Here is a 21,276-nt window from a genome sequence, read left to right on the forward strand (position 1 = left end):
CCTTTCGTGCGGCGTGCCGCCCTGTGTAGGCGCTCCTTAACAGCACTTGCTTCTTCAGGTTAAAAGCTACACGGGGGATCTTTGTCTTTCTTCGGGGTTACTGGGACATGTGGCAAGGGTCTTGGCTCACCGCGGCGTCACGTGGGTGGCAGCCGCTCGCACAAATGAGTCTGGCTGCCTCCCTCGTGTAGAGCGCGCCGAGGCTGCATGCCGCAATCGTGAACGTGGCACTGAGCGCCACACAGCGGGGCAGGATTAGCGCCTCTCGGGCAGACGGACGCTGTGTGGCGACGGGGTCGAGGCCGCCACGCTGGCGCGCAGCGCTTTGGCCGTCTGCTGCAGTGGTGCTCCTTTGTCTTGCGCGAGCAGCACTTTACCAGTTTCAGCGGTGTGTGTGTGTGCTTTTAAGGCTATACGGGGGGATCTTTGTCTTTGTGTGTGCTTACGTGAGGAGCGGTTGTGTATAGGTTAGCACACTGCGCTACGAACCTGGCATCCCGGAGTTCGATTCTTGCTCACGGCCAACACCAGTGACATTTATCTAAACCGGTCCTGGGCCCTCCCCTCGTTCATTTCAGCCTAAAATGAATACCTGGCGAGATATGTAAACATCACCACTGGGGAGACAACGGCGGCCCGGCGTGGAGTTGGCCACTCACTCTCTCGCGCGCCGTGCCAGCTAACAACACTTGCCCCAACAGTCCGTTCAGGCTAAACAGGGGATTTTGTCTTTGTTGGTTTCTATGGTTTAAAGTTTGTGTCTTGCCTGCACCGACCGACATTCATGGTGATATACGGTCTAATAACCCACATGGCCCACATGGTGCATGGAGGCCATCATCCAGCAGTGGATTGAAAATTTATCAAATTTTGGCAAATGTGTTCTGCCTCTTGTGTTCGGCTCGTTCTCTCCGCATGTGCCCACGGTGCGACGCTCGCAAAGATCTATTTTTATCAGCGCCGTCGTTACGCTCCCTCCCATCCGTCAGCGTTCGCTCTCGCCGGCTGCCCCGGCGGCCGGGGCGACTTGTGCGACTCGCGTCGTTCTGGGCCGCGCTCCCTCGCGAGCCGCCGATTGTAATCTCGGCGGGGCGCGGACGGCGCGACGCAGCTCGTTAGCCTGAGCGCCGGGCGTTGTCTTACCGCGTTGAGTCGCGGTGCGCGCTCGTTAAAACGCGACGCAGCCCGAGCGATGGGAAACAAACAGCGCTCGAGTTGACGCCCCGCGCCGTCCGACGTGAGTTCGGAGCTTTGCTCGAGAGAAAATAAGACTTGAAAGTAACTTTCAGGCGACGGTCGCCGTAGCGCCCTCGAGTGCTGTAGCTGTATCGGCACGTCGTGTTGTTGGACGACGATGTCACTGGAATGCTGTCATCACGTGTTTGTAGCGCAATTTATTTTTCACTGAAAAAGCTTGAGACTCGTGTTGGACAGCCCGTAACGCGACCTCGTATCTAGAAGACGAGAGCTCGCCGGCTTTTGGGGTTTTGTCCTCATTTTTTGGCTCTTCGCAATTGTATTATGTGCTCGCAGCCTCGCATCGTGAGATGCTGTCCGTAGGAGTTTCTCCCAGAGCAGTGCGTCCCTTCTGCCCACGGAATTGATTATCACAGAACTACTTCTCCACGTGACCACTAATCAACACTAGAGGCGCCGCACTCTCCCACCCGCCCTGCTGGGGCGATATTCGTCGCGTGCCGGTCAAGGCGACGCTTGGGAATTTTTTTCCGAATTCAGTGAAAACAGACGTTGAATACAATTTCTTTTGTGTGCAGCCATTGCAATCGCGGGCATTGGTGTGATGCGGTTTAATCACGGGCCGTTGAGGTCAGGATTCATACCCAGAAGGTTAACAGTGGTGCCGGTTCACTGCTCTGACCCCTGGTCCACTGGGCCACCCCTGCGCTGTTTGTGTTTTGGATTGCGTCGTTCTTTGTGTCTGGGCGCCGTGAATGTTGCTGGACTATCGACGTGGATCATTGTCGGTGGGCTTATTGGCGCGCGCCTGCGATCCGGCGCTTAGGAGGACAGGGTTGGTGGATCATGTAGAGATGTGAAAAAATGGCCGATGGTCAAGAGCAACGGCAGAGTGGCAGCCAAAGGAGGGAACACGCCTGATTAGAGGATATTCTTAGGTTTTTTCGGTAAAGTCACGTAGGTAAAACATAAAAATTAATGAAAATAAAATAAAATAAAAACAAAAACAAAAATCACGACGTTTCGGAGGCAACACAAGTCTCCGTCATCAGGTGGGACCGTCACAGCCGAATTAGCTGTGACGGTCCCACCTGATGACGGAGACTTGTGTTGCCTCCGAAACGTCGTGATTTTTGTTTTTATTTTATTTTATTTTCATTAATTTTGATGTTTTACCTACGTGACTTTACCGAAAAAACCTAAGAATATGATTCCTTGCAGTCACGAAAACTTCAAATCTAGAAATGATTAGAGGATGCTCACGATGGAGATTAGCGAAGGGATAGGATTGTGTGCCGGCGCTTGGTGGATCATTCAACATCGTGAACAGATCGTGGTTGGCAATGGATGACGACGATGCCTCTTGAGTTGCCCCCCTCCGGCACTGCCAACTCAAGTTGCCCCCTCCGTGTCGAGGGTGACGGCGACAGCTTGGGGAGGAGGTCTTCCCACGGCCCTGACACAGCCAACGTCAATGACGACGACGACGATGTTGTTGACAGGTAGCGCCTGCTGCGATCGCCATCGTGTCAACTTAGCCGGGGGTCTAAGCCCGTGTCTCGGACTCCCCGTGCTAATGCGTTTAGGGCGTGGGCTTCCCGCAGAGGCTGATCGGCTCAGCAGCCTAATGCTCCGTGTTATGGCACTGAGCCAACACCGCCACCGCCCCCTTCTCCGGAGCTTGACCCCCCACCACCTCCCACCGCCACCGCACGCGTGTGCGCGCGCACACGCGTGCACAGACGCGCACGCAGGTGAAAAACACGCGCGTCGCATTCCCCCGTCAGGAAGGGTCTGTAATGGCGAAGAGCCCGATGGGATCTTCCATCTCGCCGACTCGGCACAACCGAGGCGCTGTGCGGTTTGCGGTGGAGCTCGCTTAGGCTGCAGTCGATTGGAGTGGCTGTGTTGGGATGGGGAAGGGTGTGGGGCTGCGGGGGCGGGAGTGTTGTTGGGGGTGGAGGTGAAGTGATCTGTCAGACGAGCTCTGGCAGGGGAGGCTGGGCCGGCCGGGATGCTAAAACCACTGTCTCGCGTGCGGTGAATTCACGCCGCTTCCCTGCTCATCCCGCCCATGATGCTCCTCTGCATGCCGCCCTTTTGTCAATCCACTGCTGGATGAGGGCCCTCCCCATACGGTGCGAGTCGTGGTGATTTATTTGACCATTGCTTTTCCCGCTGGCCACTTGCGTGGTTGGGACGGCACATTGGTCCACTATAGCGATGGATGTATCCTCCTCCACCCTATCCTCCATCCTGCACACACGTCCATCCCATCTACAGCACTGACCACGTAAAAAACGTTCTCTCGGCACCGCACGGCAGATGATAACAAAAGCATTCCGGTGCCCCCACCCACCCTGCCCTGCCCCAACCCCCTGCCCCTTTTGATGCCCCCATCGCAGGGTGGAGCTGCTGCCCAATGGCTCGCTGTTGATCCGGGACGTGCGTAACGAGGACTCGGGCTGGTACACGTGCATCGCCGGCAACAAGTGCAACATCAAGCACCACGACGCCTACCTCTACATTGTCGGTACGGCGGCCAGCCCGACCCGTATCGATCTGTCGGTTTCCGTCAACCAGCTGCTGCCGCCGTTGTTGTGGTTCTCAATTGTGGCCTCGGCGCCAACGCGATTCTTGGGTTGTGAAGTGCGCACCTTGGTACCGTGCCCATAACGCGGGACCCGCCCCCCGGTGATGATCCCACGACGGTAAACATCCAGCCGGGGTACGTCTCTGCTCTGTGAGCTTCTCGCCGCTCGTGAGACGATGGTCCAAATTCTACATCCCCCATGGTGCGGGCGACGAGTCTATCCGTACGAATGCTCCAGTTTGGCTTTTCGCAAAGTGGTAGCTATTTTACCCGTTGTAGAGAAATGATGAGCCGGGATTGAACTTTTGTGACCTTCCGCTCGCTTAGCCACCCAACTCGCCCGCCCGCCCGCTCGCCCATCTGTGCTAAACTACGACGGCGCTTACCCGTAGTGGCACGTGTCCAAAATGGGTGAATTCGAATTTTTTTATTTTTTCACGTGTCCCTCGCTTTAAAATAAATCTGCCTGAGGATTAGCGCGCACGGGTAGGCGTGTCCTCGTGTAGTCGTGTAATACGAGCCGCCGGCGGATTAGCATAACGAAACGCTAGCCCTGGCCCACTCGGGCGCCAGGGGCCTGTGCGGGACCCCGCTCTCGCGCCCCCCCGCAGTGCTGCAGCCAAGGGTGTCGTGCAAAGAGAGGAACACAATGGGCACACAAAGTAGGGGGAAAAGATACAGTCCTGAAATTGCTTGCTCACCCATTACACCACCGTGGCAGCTCTGAAATACAATAACCATTCTTTTATTTAACCATGAAAGCCTCGCTTGAAGATGTCTTTTCACGTGAGGCCCTGCTTTATTGACAACGTGTGTAAAATGTGCTATTTCGGTGTGTGGGAGGGAATGGGAGGGTCTGGAGAAAATTCACCCCATGCACCCCCCCTCTGCCCCCCTCCTCCACCCAGTGCGCCCACTGACCGTGCCCCCCACGGAAGAAACCCAGGTGTCCCCCTACAAGATGATCCAGACGATCGGGCTGTCGGTGGGGGCGGCCGTTGCCTACATCATCATGGTGCTGGGCCTCATGCTCTACTGCAAGAAACGGCGCAAGTCTCGCAGCTCCAAGAAGCAGCCGAGCACCGGGGAGCCGGAGACGGAACATCTCAATGGTGGGCGGCGGCGGTGGTGGTGCGGTGACGCTCTGATGGTGGTGGTGGCGGTGCTGTGGTGATGGTGGTGCTACAGTGGAGGTGGTGCTGCTGCAGTGGCGGTGATTGTGCCGATGATTGCGTTGTGGTAATAGTGGTGCTGCAGTGGCTGTGCGGTGGCAGTGGTGCTCTCATGGTGGCGGTGGTGCTCACCTGGTGGTGGTGGTGGTGGTGGTGCGGTGGTGATAGTGGTGGTGCGGTGGTGATAGTGGTGCTGTGGAGGTGATGCGCTGGTGGTGGATTGCCGTATTTTTTGCAGTGGTTTTACAGTAAGATAAGCATTTAACCGCGTGTGTAGCTGTTTTTTTTTCCTGTGTGTGCGTTGTACCATATTGAATCTCAAGTTCTGCTACAAACCTAGCAATGAGAGCTTAATTCTCTGCCATGGCTAACATCAGTGGCGAATATCTGGACCGTCCCTGGGCCTTTCTTTGGTTGACTGAGCCTTAAATGAGTACCTGGTGCAGTGTGTAAACAAAGGTGGCCAGTCATAACGCTGGCCACACCACCCAGCAGTCTGGGTGGCTACACAGCGCGAATCTTTGTTTCTCTGTTTCTACGTAGCTATTGAGTAATAAGGAGCGTTAATCTATGTGTTTATGCATATTTACGTGCAGTCGTAACATTGTGTAAGTCATTTCGTTTACGTGAACACGTGGCTGTTGTACAACAGCGGTAGGCGCCTGTGTGATCGTCCCACATCGGTGTGGTTTTGCGGTTGTGTGGGTCGTCTCTCGTCAGGAGACCCCCTGCACGAGAACGGGGACGCGGTGGCGGAGCTGAAGGAGGAGGAGATTGCGCTGACGGCCGGGCCTGGCAAGCGCGCCAGCCTGCACGACCGCCCCACCGTGGCCAAGCAGAGCATCCAGCGCATCACGCTGCTCGGTGCGAGGCCGCCAGCCGAGAAACAACGCTCCCCGCTCACATTTTGTGTCATTTATCATTTTTTTTGTCTGGTCTCTCTTCCCCTCCAGCTTTTGTCCCTATTGTGCTCTCGCTCTCTGTGTCACGAGACAAGGAATTCATTAGGAATGCGCAGAGAGCGGCGGATTCATCATCTCCCCTTGTTAGAGAACGGCCCGCGGAAGTGTATATTACAAAGCTACAGTTGAATTGCTAAGTGTAAAGTGAGCGAATCATTGTGTTAACTATAATTAGTGTCAACTGAAAAACATGCATTCTTACGCTTGGGATTCGTTGCATCCATCACGAGTCTCAAGCCTCTAAGGCATTTCCTCCGAACCCATCGCAGAGTAGGTTATCCCCGCCTCCTACCACGATTGCAAAACGGTGGCCCCTGCCTATAGTTGTGTGCCACCGTTCACCGATGGACTCATCGTGCTTGTGCGTGCGGTTTCCCGCGAGCAGGCAAGGGCCAGTTCGGCGAGGTTTACCTGGCCAAGGTGGCGGGGCTGACGCTGCCAGCAGCGGGAGGCAAGGAGGAGGAGGACGACGACGACGATGACGAGGATGCGGCAGCACCGGCGGCAGAGGCGGAGACGGTCGCCATGGTGAAGGCGCTGGGTTCACGCGACGAGCGCGCCCAGGCCGAGTTCCAGCGCGAGGTGGACCTGTTCGGCAAGGCGAGCCACGTGGCCGTCGCACGGCTGCTCGCCGTCTGCAAGGAGCCTCTGCAGATGGTGCTGGAGTACACGGACTTGGTGAGTCGGTGCGGATGAGCGAGAGAGAGAGGAGCAGTGTTGTCGGCTTCTAAACTAAACTATTTTTATTTTACCAGGTAAGGCCCACTGAGCTATGTAGCTCTTTTTCAGAAGCAACCTGGTCACAAATGATAGCTCAACAAAGTGGGTTATTGCGTGAAAAATTTGGAGGGATAAATCGGAGGACCCGGAGAAAAATCCACGCTACCACGGGGAGATCGCATGCAAGCTCCAAATATACAGGCATCAGGGACGGGATCGAATCCACAACCTCCTATATCCCATGCGAGGTAGTTAACATCTCTCCACCGTGGCCGAGTGACTCTCCGGCTCAGAGCGCGGAGCCGGAGACGTTGGTTCGAATTCAGGTTTCAGCAGCCTGTGATTAAACTGTGTTCTCAGATCTGTGCTGCGCTGATGACCTCAGCCCCGGACACCGATGACTGCACACAGAAAGAAAAAAACCCATCACATTAAATTTTGTTTCTGCATTTAATGAATGTTCATCGCACGACAGTCAAAGCAGTATTTTTTTAATTTGGGAGCTGGACTTTAGCCAAATTAAGTGCAGAACCAAATTTAATGTGATGGCTTTTTTGTGCGCAGTCATTTGTGATCAGGCCGAGATCATCAACTCGCTTGGAACCGCCTTTTTTACTTGAACAAAAACGTGATGTATCTGACAGGATCTTCTGAAATCTATTTTGTTGTGAGATCAATACTCATCTCTTGTGACTTATAGTGGTATCATTTCTCCCCAAGCGTCCCCCGCCTTGCGCCGCCCTCGTCGCTCCAGCGATAGTGGCACCGGCCGGTGTGTCGGCCATTCAGTTTGTATCCGCCTCTTCTCCCCTCTCCTTTCACCCTTCCGTTGTCACTCATTCTAGAATGGTCACCATTCTTTGCATTCCACCTTGAGTTTTTCATCTATTCGTTGCTTCCCAACAAGCGGTAGAGATGGCGACGGCTTAAACAGACTTTCGTCCAGCAGTTGATAGATCGTGGCTGATGATGGCGATTTCAGTTACTGACATTTACTATTTATCCAGCGCACCTGATGTACTCCCGTGTAATGGTTCGATTTGTTCTTTTCTACTTCTGCTGAACCATTATCTGCAACGGAATTCAAACGCTGGACTCCTTTGCTTGCTCGTGGGGTTTTTCTTTCCAGGGGGATCTGAAGCAGTACCTGAAGCTGTCCAGAGGCGACGACAAAGAGATCAAAATGAAGCCGCTCACCGCCCAGCAGAAGGTGGGAGTGCGGTTGACCTTGGCAGATGGGGGCGGGGGGGTGGAGAGGGGGTGGCGGTTGCTCTGTTGAATGTCGATGGCGCATGTGTAACCCCTACGTTGTGAGCAGCGGGAGGGTGGTTCAACAACATGCGATATTGTACCATACTTCTGTGCTTCCCACGTTCCCTAGCCCCCCACACCAACCAGCCTGATCTCCCAATGACTTTGGCTTGTGAATACAATAATTAATAAGTACAGTACGTCCATTAACCAGATCACCCGGATCTCATCACATCTGAGAAGCTAAGCAAGTTGGGCCTGGATAGTGCTTGGATGGGCGACCACCATGCATACCAGGTGTTGTAGGCTGCTGCATTACATGGTGGGCCCAGCAAAGGGCAGTGCAGAAAAATCTATTGTTATACTGGACCTTTGCGCAATGGCGGAGCCAGGATTTTCAGGTAGGTGGAGCAACCCCTCCAGCAATGAAAAATTTTAGGAGTTGTTAGTAAGTAAGGACTTGTCCCTTGCTTTTTATTCGACGCGTGTGCGGCGATGGCGCAGCCATCGATCGAGGCTCGAATTCGAACCGCGTTGTGTGATCGGCATCGCGCTCGCTGAAGGTGCCTTCAGGGAAGTCGTGGACTGACTGTACACGCAACTGCGCACAATTCTGCGAGTCACTTATAACCGCTTTGCCGTTACTCATTGCCAATTATGGACTCAGACTATTGTTCTATCATCTCATAGAGTCTCTGGCACGTAATAATATGCTACACAGTGGCAGTGGAGGTCGCAAAATGCCGATTTATTACCAATAAACCCCAATTATCCGATCTAAATTAGGGATTTCGATCGGATCATTGGGGGGGCACGTGCCACCCCCCCCCCCCCCCACTGACTCCGCCAGTGCCTCTGCGCACCTGGGTTTCACTAGCTTGCACTGACAAGCTTGGTGAAGGGTGGTGAAATAACCTCCACACCCCACGCAGCTTGAGAAGGGCGGGGTGGAGGGGGGGGGTTCCTTATCGGTAGTGGATTGCCAGCGGGTTGAGCGGTGCGTGTACATGCCACCTAGGGATGGGGAATTTCCGCCGCTGGCTGAAGATCGTCACCAGCAGCAATATGAGCGGGACCCCATTCGCAATGACACGCGCACCGTGTCTCCAGAGTACTGCCAACCGTTGACTTCCCACAAAGTGCTTATTTTACACCGAGGATCATGATGGGTTGACTTACCTAAAGCTCTATTAACCCATTTTAACCATGTGTGATTCTATGGTCACGTCACACTGTCTTGCATGACAGCCATTAGGTTTGCCATTTAAATTAATCGAAAAGTTAATTGGGGTTACATTTCGGTGAATTTTGATTAATGCAGGGAGGCGCTTTGTTCTTCAACTTCTGGCTTGACCCCATGACCCCCTTTGCCTCCCTTCCTCCTCCTTCCCCCATGACCCCCGCGTGCCCCCCAGCTGAGCGTGTGTGTGCAGGTGGCGCAGGGCATGGTGCACCTGTCGAGCCAGCGCCTTGTGCACGGAGACCTGGCCGCGCGCAATTGCCTCGTGTCGTCCGACAACAGCGTCAAGATCTCCTGCCCAGGCCTCAGCAGGGACGTCTACAGCAGGTCGAAATCGTCGTCATTGTTATCATCATCGTCGTTGACATCGTTGTCATCATCGTCGTCATCATCGTCATTTCCATCTCTTGTTTGTTACTTACACCGCGCCTCCCATGCAGTGCGGAGCCCTTGTGAGCTGTGATGCCACCACCGCGCCGTGGTGGCACAGGCCCAAAGGCTTCAAAAGCTTGGGGGAAAGAGAAAATGAGGGGAGAGAAAGCCTAAGTGGAGCAGTGCGAGGACAGAGGCAGAAAGAGAAGTGAGGTGACCTGCAGTGTGGTGGTTGAGATGATACAGTGAGTGTCTGGTAGACCCGAGTCTTCAACATGGGTGGAGGAATCACCGAGTGATGATGATGACGATGGAAATACAGATGATGAGGAAGGAGATTATGTTTTGTCTTACGATGATGCTGACCCCGCTCCCTGCTGGACCCCAGACAAGTCCCATGTTGGTGCTGGTCAACCGCACGCAGCTCTTGGGTATTCCTTCTGTTTTCTTTGTCAGTGCCTACGTTTGTAAAACCACATAACCATAGCAGGTAACGCGCACTGATGGAAAACTTATTGAATCACCGGAGGGTGAATTGTCACAGACCCAGTACCTAGGCTGCGTGTCCCGTGATGTCCGACACGATTTGGAGCAATAAAAAGACTTTAAATTCATTCCGGCACTCGGTCATAGCACTGCGGTTGACACCGCCGCCATTGACTCTGCATTCGAATTTACGGCAGCCACAGTAACAGCGGCATCGCCGAAGCACTTATTGGCGACACGCCAGAAAGTCACTTTAAAGTCTCGCTTTTTTCTTCTTCTTCTTTATGAAGCTTCTAAGCCCGTGTTGGGACAACCGTGGCTGGTCCACAGCCGAGGCACTGGGCTGTATCTACAAGATAAGAGCTGCGCGTGTCTGTTCCGCATTGTCTTCCCTTGATGCGGCCCCGACGCGCTCCGCACGGGGCCAGGAACGCTCGCGGTCGAGGCTGATTAAAAACACCGGCGGGGAAGTGCGTGGGCGGCGACGCCGTAAATCCCACGCAGATGCACCAAGAGAGCGAGAGAAAGAGCAAAGTATCGCACGCTCCGATGATTCTCACACTTTGTTGTTTATTGTTAGGGAGTGTTGGCGCTGCAGTTATTTATTATTAATATTATGCTTGTTGGCCCCCGGGAATGATTCATTGATTCTCAGGACCCTTTTTCAAGAGGGCCCTGCCACATTTTCACAGCAGGGAGAGATGATGCTGCTGTGCAATCTCAATCGAGTAATTTTCGGGTAATTTTGCAGCATTGGGATGTTTGGCCATTATCAGCTACAGTGTGTGTGTGTTTTTGCTTATGGGAGGAAATCGGAGAATCGAGAAAAAACCCATGCGGAACAGGGGGAGAACATAAAACACTCCTCCACACAAACGTGCCCGAGGTCAGGAATCGAACCCAGGTCCTTCTTACTGCAAGGCACTAGTGTTGCACTACGCTGCCACTCTACCGGCCGCTCACTGGTGCGGTTAGCATTGTGTTCTATGGTTGTGCGACGCCATTGTTCATTGGTGGCATCGCTCGATCTCCGTGGCTGGGTGGCAGTCGTGGGCTCACCGGCGCAGCGCGTCCAAGTCACATTTGGAAGGACGCTGTTGAACAAGAACACTCGGCACATACGTCAACAAGTCTATGACCTCGTAGGGAAAAATATATAACAGGTGATGTTTTGGGCAATGACCTTCACAGCGCATAAATAAAAAGGCCATGGAGACAGAGTGGATAACAATAAGGGTTGGAGAATGCTACACGCCGTGCGGTCTTATTAGAATCGCTGCTAAATTGGCTTCAGCTTGGTTACCTATGAGCGGCTATTGAGTAACAGACAATTGTTACAACAATCACAAAGTGTATTATGAAATAACCTAATTTGTATTCCAAGCAAACGTATACAATGTGGCCAGCACATTGCATTATGTATAAACGCTATTCCGATGGATAGACTCGGCCAATCATCATCAGCATCACCCCACTGGAGTTGACAAAATGAGCACCGCCTTGTGGGACGTCAGTAAGTCGTTGATCCTTGGGTCCGAGCCAGTTTTGCAACAGACTTGAAGCAGTGATTCAAAGTGCCGACTGTGTGTGATCAGCATGGCGCATTCGTGATGGACGGGTCTCTTAACAGTGCGCAATAACAAATGTTCAGACTTTATATTTCTATGGAGAGAGATTTGGCCTTGCCATAGGAATGTTGAATTTGAATCATTGGCTCAAGGCCAACGTGAGAGAAGAGCACCACCCTCTGCTCTTTTGAGCGAGAGGACACCATAATTGTTGACACTAACGGTAATGTGAGATAAATAACAACAGCATGTGCATCTATGCGTGGCCCGGCCATCTGTGTATGCCGACATAAATCTGTCTCTGCGTGTGTGTGTATGTGTGTGTGCGTGTGTGTACGTGCGGTGCGGTGGAGCAGCGGTTAGCGCACTGTGCGACGAACCTGACACCTCGAGTTGACTTCTCACTCATGGCCACCAACACCAGTGACATTTCTCTAAACCGGTCCGGGGCCTCCCCGAGGTCGTCTCACCCTCAAATGAGTACCTCGTGTGAATTTTGACTTAAAACTTTCGTGACTGCAGGAATTAATATTCTTGGTTCTTTCGGTAAAGTCATGTAGATAGAAAAAAGCAAAAACCCACGACGTTGCGATTGAAACGTTGTGGGTTTTTTTATAAAAAAATGTTTTTATATCTACGTGACTTTACCGAAAGAACCAAGAATATGAGTATCTAGTGGGGTGTGTAATAAACATCGCCACTGGGGAGACAAAGGTGGCCACCTACCCCCTTGCGTGCCCGTGACAGCCTTCATAGGTGCTGCTACTCACTAACAGCACTTTTACCTGACACTCCGGTCAAGGCCATACGGGGCATCTTTGTGTTTGGTCTCTGTGTGTGTGTGTGCACCTTGGTTTTCCCATTTCCCCATATGTGCATTTCCACTCGTGCGTTCCTGCACCCAATGTCGTGTAACCCCCCCCCCGCCGTACGCGTGTCGTCGCCCCCCCCCCCCCCCGCACATGCGTGTGCGCAGCGAATACTTTGAGCACCGCCAGGCGCTGATCCCTCTGCGCTGGATGGCGCCAGAGGCGGTGGCGGAGGGCGACCTCTCCACAAAGTCGGACGTGTGGGCCGTGGGCGTGCTGCTGTGGGAGGTGTGCACCCTGGGCGAGCTGCCCTACGCCAAGCTCAAGGACGAGGAGGTCTTCCGAGGTTCGCCCGCCACGTCGTGCCCGCGCTCGTTCACCGGGGGGAGGGTGGGTGGTGTCACGCCGCATTGCGTGACAGTTCAGAGACAATACGTTTTTGCCCAAAATACCAAAAACATTTTTCGTGATGAACAAAATCTGTTGCAACCTCGCAATCGAGTGGCGCATCGAACCCGTGTGTGCGAACGACACGACACTCGTACATATTTAATTATTTTATTTTAAGGCCGGGTCGAAGCAACGAGATGAATCTATCTCATTTACAAGGGTGACCTGGGGGTTAATAAAGGGAGCAGCAATTACAGGAATATAAAAGAGCAAAACAGCACACCTGCTGACTTGAGTGCCGGTGGGGGGGGCACGGCCGCATTTTCCCTTCCTTTAGTTTGCCCTCCAGGATATATTCCAGTAGCTCCCCAGTGTCATGGGATGAATCATTCAACAACGACGCTCCCATTTGGAACTCTCACAGAAAGCACTGTGATATCACGCTAATCTGGATAACGGCATCGGGAAGAGGACATCACAGAACTACTTCTGAGGTCCTTGCAATTTCCTCTTAACCACAGTGGGTGGTGTTGGCGGCTTGACTTCTCGCGTGCCCTCCTGTGGGCAGGTGTTCACTTCATGGCAATAAAACCGAACGCATTTTAGTCCTTGGAGCTAATGTAGACCAAACTGGGAGAAGACCAACGTCCCAGCAGTCATTGGTGACTAGGTTTAATCACATAGGCTGGTGAAACCTGGATTCGAACCTTGCCCTGTCAGTGTTGCCGGCTCGGTGAAGCCCACCCAACCACCTCAAGGCACACTCTCTCTTACCTGAGCACGTCCGGCTATTTGGTTCGAGCGGTACTTTTCTCCGCCGTGTGTAAAGTGCATCGGCTTAATACCGCAGGACCGAGCAGCAATCACGCACTACACACTCCACGCTTCTGGCTGTTCAGCAGAGCGCAGTGGGGGACGTGGGGTGGGGGACGACGGGGGAGTGGGGGACAGGGGGTGTGGAACGGGGGGACGGAGGAGGCGTGGGGACGTGGGCTTGGGGGACATGGTTCTCGTCAGGGCCACCGTGTTTTCTCCGTCCATGGCGGCGTCGGCCCAGGCGGCGCGAGGGGGCGAGACACCCTCAGGAAATGTTGTCAGAGCGAAACACAGCGCAGCTAAATAGAGGCTTGTAGAGTATTGACCGGCGCTGCTGCGGCTGCTGTGGCTGCTGGACTGCCCCCATCCAATTGCTCGCTCGCCATCTCGCCCCATTTGCTCGGAGCTGTGCAGTGTGTGGATTAAAGGCTGATTGGTTTTTTGTTGCTCGTGTCAGCCCGGAGAGTCTGTGAAAATGCCTGGACAAGAGCGCGCCATCTCTCTCTCTCTCTCGCTCTGTCCCTCGTTAAATTTCCCCACCATCAATGGGAGGCTTCTGCTGACGAAGGGAATCTTGTGCGGAGGTCTCGTGGTGAATGTCAGCGCGAGCCACTTGGTTGGGTTCCCACCGCTGCCTGACGGTGTGCCTGTAGAGAATCGAAGAGGCGTGCCATCTGCTGCCAAACAGGATTTCAAGACCAGCTGACGTCCTTTGCTGTAGTCGCCTGCTGTGTGCCAGTGACCCAGGGCACATCTCAAAATAAAAAATGTCCTGCCCAATGTGGTCAAGTATGGTCAATTAACCACCCCCCCCCTCGCACCCCTCCATGACCCACATGGTAGAGGGAAGCCCTCATCCAGAAGTGGGTTGGCAGTTACATTTGACCCAGCTGGAAATTGAATAACACGTTAAACCATGAAGGTTTACAAAGCGTACGTCTCGTGGGGCGGTGTATTTAAGACTCGGTGTAGTGAATGGAGTCTGCTGGCAATGTGGGGAAGCCTGCTTTTTTCTAGATTTGAAGTTTTCGTGACTGCAAGGATCCATTCTCTTTGGTTCTTTCGGTTCAAGTTCATTTATTAGGTATAGCCCTGTGAGCCATTCGGCTCTTGAATCGGGTGCAACCACAACAAATAAAAAACAAAAACATGAACAAGAAAACATCTTAAAGTGAATATGTGACTAAGTGCAAGAAGAAACAGCAATATACTGCAGAAAAAACACTGTAGGTGAAATTTTTTTATAAAATTAAATACAAATAAAAATAAGATAAAAAAAAATAGAAATAACTAAATTGTAGAAGATGGACATTTGAATTGTTTTTATTATTTTCAACTTAGGGTGAAATTGTTGACTCATTAGCTCTGTCTTTGTAGCAGGGTCGGCAGTTTGGGTCACAATAACTCTTTTGAAGATGAGGGAATATACACAGAACATTGGTGTAATGTTGCATCACTATTGGGGACCTACTTTACCCTATGGGAAACCGACCAAATTGATCAAAGGGTTGCTCAAAAAAACTTGGCGATTAAGCGCGGCAGCACTTGTGGACTAAGGCAATTGATGTCATTGCTTATGACGTCCCGATATGTTATTGCGCGTAATGTCGTCTCGTTGTGTGGCTCGGAGGGTAACATTGTTGTTGCTATTTGTAAACCTACGAGGACGAGCGAGCTTGTTTTGGAAGCGTTAAACAGAATCCGCGCACATGCAGGATTTTTCATTGTTTTGTTTGGGAAAGCCTCCAGGAAAGGTCCCGGCTGAGGTCGCGTCGCACGTCTCACACTCTGCGCTGCCTCTCCGCTTCCCCAGCCGTGCAGTCGGGCTCACTGAAGCCGCTGTCCACCAAGGCGTGCCCTGCGCACGTGTCCAAGCTCCTGCAGCGCTGCCTGGCGCCCAGCCCGCGCGACCGCCCCTCCTTCCCGGACGTCCTCCACGACCTGAGCAGCGTGCAGCTCGACACCAGCGTCTAGCCGGGCATCCGGCCGCACCGCCCCTCCGGCCACGCTGCTCCCACTCCCCTCCGCGTCGAGAGACAGTGAGAGGAAGCAAAACAAAGAAATCAAAACAACCCACAGTTATCTCATCACGGTGTTTTACTCTTCCTGTACGTGGCGACGGGCGCCACGAGGAAGAAACGGTTCGAGATAAAACCGTCGAGATTGAAAAAACACAAACGCAAAAAAAAACTTGAAAAGAAACTTGTACAAAAACTCTTGCTCCTGAAGGAACGTGTGCGCCGTCGTGAGGCCGTGAGGCCGGGCCGGTCGGCGGAGCGGGCTGCGCGGGCAGGCGCCGAACAGCGTTACGGCTCGACGCCATGGCGGTCCGTTGTCTCCACGTTCGTGGCGGCTGGGCACTCGCGACGATGCGCGCGTCGCACAACGCCGCGCGCTCGATGCGGGCGCGTGGCGAACTGGCGGCGCTGCGACGGTGGCGCCACCATGCAGCTGGAGGGGGGGGGGCCCCTCTCCTCCAGTTTACATCTGGCGCGGAAAATCTATGCTTGAAATTTGTATTCATCGACCCAGCGGCTGTGCTCGCCAGCCGGCCTTCCACCACCGCTGTTGCACCGATAAAACCTTCCTCAACGTTGCCTAAAAACGGTTCACTGCAAACATGAAATGAAAACTCTTTTTGTATGATTTTATTTTTTTAAGCTGTATTGTAGCCTGCACGTGGAAGAGAGTTGGAATGTGAGACAGAATTGAGTTGTAGGGCTCCTTTGTTAATCCGGTTCACTCTTTCAGCTAAATGAGGCATCCTCGTTTGTGACACTGGTACTCGCTCACCACCCGCGACACTCGCCCACCATCTCTCACACTCGCCTGCTGTCTTAAAGACAAAGATCCCCCGTATAGCCTTAATAGACTGTTGGGGCAAGTGCCGTTAGCATATGAAGGCCGACACGGCACACGAGGGGCCGCCTTTATCTCCCCAGTGCTGAATTTCACCCACCACACCAGATGATCATTTAAGGCTGAGTCGATCTAGAAGAGGCCCAGGACTGGTTCATATCATCACTGGTATTGGCCGTGATCAAGAATCGAACTCGGGTTGCCGCGTTACCTGCTGCACGACCACTAACCCACTGTCTTAAACGCTCTGCATCTCACACACACCCACCACCTCACACAAAGATCCCCCGTATAGCCTTAACAGACTGTAGGGGCAAGTGCTGTTAGCGAGCACCTATGAAGGCCGGAACGGTACACGAGGGGGTGGGTGGCCAGCACCACGCCCGACTGCCTTTTTCTCCCCAGTGTCGATGTTTACACACCGCACCAGGTACTCATTTGAGGCTGAGTCGACCTAGGGGAGGCCCAGGACCGGTTCAGATAATCGTCACTGGTGTTGGCCGTGAATCGAACCCGGGTCGCTGGGTTTATAGCGCAGCGTAGCGCTAACCACTACACTACCGCTCCCCACATTCTCACACCCACCATCTCACGCTCCCCCACCATCTCGCACACTCACCGTCTCACACACCCACCATCTACACTCACCATCTCACACAATCGCCCACCATCTGACACACTTGTCCGCTGCCTTAAATACTTGCCATTCCTCACACTCGCCATCTGACACGCTCATCCTGAGGCCACAATGCACTGTGCCCGTGAGCAGAGGCAATTGCTGGCATTTTAAACCAAAACACCGCACGGAGGAATTGTGCTTCTCCCGCATTGTGTTGGCAGCGCGATATCCTCACCGCGAAGAGATGCAAAACACGCGTCAAAGACTTTATATCAAGCGTTTTATGTAGAGCATGTGTTAAAGTTAGCAGCATTATATTTAAACAGCAGAATTAAGCTTCTAACAATAAGCATTGCAACATCTCAGGCTTTCAGCATTGCCCTGGCGGTGGAGGCAATGTGGAAAATGGGAAACGCAAAGAGACGCCGAGATTTCTGAGCGTCTGGAGTCTTTAAACCCACCCTTTATGACGATTTCCATTTATTTTATGACGTATATACAACAACAAAAATAGAAATGTTACTATTGTTGCTGTACGACGATGGTACCGCTTGTTGACCCCGAGCGCTGGCTGAACGGATGGTGGTGGGTGCCTTGGTTTACGAACTCGCCAGCGATGCCGTCGAATCTTTACGAGCACGTCTGGGCCTGGCGCTGCGTGCGCTGCGCGTTTGGGCTGGCGGGAGTGGGAGGTGTCGTGGTCTGGGCGAGCAGCCATCGTCTCGTCACCTCGTCGCGCGTTTGATTGCCTGAGAGGAGTGACCCGGGGCGAGCGAGAGATTCGTGCGAAGTTGTGCTTTTTGACGATTTTGGCTGGTCTCTCTCGCACCTTAACACGTAATATCTGGCGACTGCCTGCTGGCCGGATCCCCCGTGTGACAGATGGCACCTTGGGTGGCGGTGGCTCTCGCCGACGTCTGCAGGTGCCGTTTCGCTGGCCCAAGCACGCTCGCTTTCCTGTCTCGAGCCGCGACTCGGGCGAGCGACGAGTCTCGTGTCACCGTGGTATCGCGAGTGAATTGCGTGCAAGAGACGTTCACTGTAACGACACGAGGTCCAATTCTCATGGCTGGCGTCGTGCCCCCCCGCATGCACTGCCGAGTGGGGCAGCCTGGCCGTGATGAGAACTGGTAACTTGGTGCTTTGTGGACCTGACTTTGAATTGAGTGGTCCACCCGTGTGAGGCTTGCTGGTGCGGCGGCGACACCTACAGGATAGATGTGGGTTTGTGATGTCTATAAACGCGTATCTGGGCCGGTGAGGCCTCTTGGCTCGGCACGCTGATGTGGCATTGAGAGGTGACAAAAACGTGCCTTCTCTCTCTGTCTTCATCTTGTAGAGCTCAACATTTTAGTTTTTTAGTACTGTACTTGTATAGACTTTTTCTTAAAATATGAATTGTCAAGTTTTTACCAAGTATGAAGATAATCAAAAAGCATCTTATGTTCATGTCATCAAAATGTTTACTTTTTAAATGATTGAATACATCAACGATGCTTGTCCCTCCCCCTCCCATTGCATCAGCCCTTGCTCCACGCGATGACTATGGTACGCTGCGCGGTATAGTTGTCACGCTCGTTATGATATTACTTTTGTACGGCACACACTATGCATCAAGGTACGTTATGCGATCCAGTAGGCAGGGACACTGTACGCTATGCGCTCCAAATAGCAAGTTAATGCCGTGCACGCAAGGTGGCTGAAGCGATCGTACCGGGCTGGATGTCACCGGTGGCAAACGCCGTGGCGCCAGTTTAAAGCAGGCCAGAAATTCCACCCCGGGCTTTCCATTCTCAGGTGATTACGCGTGCAGGTGGATTCATTGAGTCACTGGAACGCGATGGGAGTGGCTTCTTCATAGCCGATTTGTCCATGACGCTGGCGCAACGCCGCAGTGCATGCAGCTTCCCAGGCACATTGGTCTGGTGGAGACTCGTTATCTTCAGGTATATCGCGATTCATCGATTTAAAAACAAATTTTGGTATGCTCACGATGGATGTCTAATCGTCTGTGTGAGAATCGATGATAGTGCCCACAGTACTGTTTGGATCTATGTAGCGTCTGAATGCCGCCACATTTCGCGACGCTGTACAGAAATGTTGGGCGTGTTTTGTAGAGAAGGGAGCAAAAGTAAGGTTTGGAGCCTGGATTTGAACAGGGCGAGGCAAACCACAGCACGGATTGCTTGCGGAGGGTTATGGGATCAGCAGAGTAGAATGAGCGAACTCGGCACATTTCAAATTATGCAAGTTACGTTTTGTTAAAGGTGAGGTGGAGCGTCTTGCCTCATCAAACTGCAGCCACTGGACGTCACCGAGTGAGGAACAGTCTGTTAGTCCAGAAATTGGAGATTATATAAATACATTGGCAAATTATATGATAATCCACTCATTTCAAATGGTTACCACATTTCTCTGTTATTGGTACCGACAAGTTAAATATCTGGCCCGGGCTCATCGACCAAATGGGATTATGGCAAGAAATTATACCAACCCCATGCCCCCACCCCCCCTCACCTCGGTAAACTTTCAATGTCTGTGCGGCGCTGGAGGGAGAGATGAGAGGGAAAACTCGGTGTGTTAGAGAAAGCACAGTCTTTGTTATTTTTTTTAGCATGGAATGGAAGTACTGTTCTGTAGTTTGTTTTATACAAAAAAATGTGTTTGCATGAATTTGTCTTGCCAAGGAAACTTGTGATGTGTTTAATAACGAGGCCGTGCCTCGCACAAAAAAAACTGAAGGAATAGTGGCATCGTTGCTAAAAGTTTTTTTTTGGGCTGCCATATACCTTTTGCATAGGTGAACATGAGGGATGATGTCGTTTATGAAGTTCAACTGCAGAAAATTTCCCGTTTCACATATGAAGAGAGGGCAGCTGCCCAAATAGTTTTGATATCCATGTTTTTATAAAGTTGCAGTATTGTTAGCAGTGTAACCCAGAGGGGGACATAGGGGGGGGAAGAGCTTTTGAATTCTGAAAACCACTCAAACCGTCCCGATTCAATTGCCTGGTGTTTTTTCCATCGCACACACTTCCTGCAATATGAATGTGGAATTTCCACCACTGGTTCAGGCCCGCGTTGAGCAGGAATACGGCGTTGACTTTTTATTATTTGGCCCCATCGCCTTTCCTAACGGTGAGCTTGTGCTTTACGTGAACCCCGTGTCTTCAGGACTTGTGAAACTTACGTTCTGTGTCACCAGGAGCAATTACCACAAGACGTCTCCTGTAAACGGTACTTTGCAGAGTTTCAAAATGAGAAAATCATAGTCATGTTTACTTTGTACAGTGTCTTCACAATATCCACTCTGGATTTTTATGTTTATTAAAACACATGCTTAAATCTTCACTGACCTGCGTAGCATAGCTTGAGATCATGTTTTTCTATTGTAACTTGTTTTAACAAAATAAAAAATGAGTAAACACCACTGCGTGTGGGCTTCACTTTCACTCGGAACACACAATCCAGATGTTGCTGTCAATAATGGTCACTCAGCAAATAAAGAATAAACACTTTCGTTTGGTGTTTTCGGCCATTCGTATTGCACCTGCGATTCGCACGGTTGTTTACGTGCGGTGCGAAAGAAGTCCATACATACGGCAGAGATGTTATCACGAAGGTTGTACGGTTAGTTAGCCCTTGTAACTTTTACAGAACAATTCCTTCTACGGGACTAGGTTACGGTGGCTTAAAAATCCATGACAGCATCCGCAAAGAGTTCCACGTGCTTTGGCCGGACACGGAAACAATGTCGAGGCAAAAACTTGTGGTATCTGCGTGGGATTTTTGGGCCATGATGTGAAATCAGCTCCATAAAAATAAACCAATGTTAGTGTGAAACTTCCTGCATAAATTGGCCTCTTGCTGGGCAAGCTCGGTGCGAGGATCATGAATGTTGTCTTCACTGAATATACTGTCCAGGTATTCAAAACATCTGGAGGTTTTGCGCACCAATATAGAATCTAGAGCGGTCATGCCTTCTCAGTCTCTAGTCCGCCCAGGGTCGCTAGTCGACTGGAATCGGCATGTGACCAGACGTATACTGGATGTGGTGAGCCGGGTGCAGAAATGTTTTGGTGAGACCCAACTGGCATTGAGCCCTCTGGAAAAATCACACAGCTTTTACAACGGATGATTTTGCATACACAGAGCTTGCGTGCAAGAAGCATTAACAGAAATGAACAATCTTCTTGGTTCTTTCGGTAAAGTCACTTAGAAG

At 52.1% G+C, this 21,276-nt stretch overlaps 1 protein-coding gene across 2 annotated transcripts in view; it reads left to right on the forward strand.

Moving 5' to 3' along the window:
* PTK7 (protein tyrosine kinase 7 (inactive)) overlaps positions 1-20,484 on the forward strand; it is a 95,178-nt gene extending 74,694 nt beyond the window's left edge. The window contains exons 13-21 of one of the 2 annotated variants that reach the window (XR_013586224.1): positions 3,603-3,730; positions 4,699-4,902; positions 5,683-5,826; positions 6,310-6,602; positions 7,774-7,854; positions 9,311-9,462; positions 12,538-12,716; positions 15,390-17,739; positions 17,811-20,484. Coding sequence is in view for 1 of the 2 variants with exons in the window: in XM_078602422.1 (XP_078458548.1) it covers positions 3,603-3,730; positions 4,699-4,902; positions 5,683-5,826; positions 6,310-6,602; positions 7,774-7,854; positions 9,311-9,462; positions 12,538-12,716; positions 15,390-15,550 (1,342 nt within the window). In the remaining variant the exon portion in view is untranslated. Of the gene's footprint in view, positions 1-3,602; positions 3,731-4,698; positions 4,903-5,682; positions 5,827-6,309; positions 6,603-7,773; positions 7,855-9,310; positions 9,463-12,537; positions 12,717-15,389 lie in introns of both variants that reach the window. The other variant, XM_078602422.1, reaches the window with a different exon arrangement.
* The last annotated feature ends 792 nt before the right edge of the window (positions 20,485-21,276 follow it).

The sequence above is a fragment of the Lampetra planeri genome, chromosome 18 (genome assembly GCF_965212315.1).
Source record: "Lampetra planeri chromosome 18, kcLamPlan1.2.h2, whole genome shotgun sequence".
Taxonomy (NCBI): Eukaryota; Metazoa; Chordata; class Hyperoartia; order Petromyzontiformes; family Petromyzontidae; genus Lampetra; species Lampetra planeri.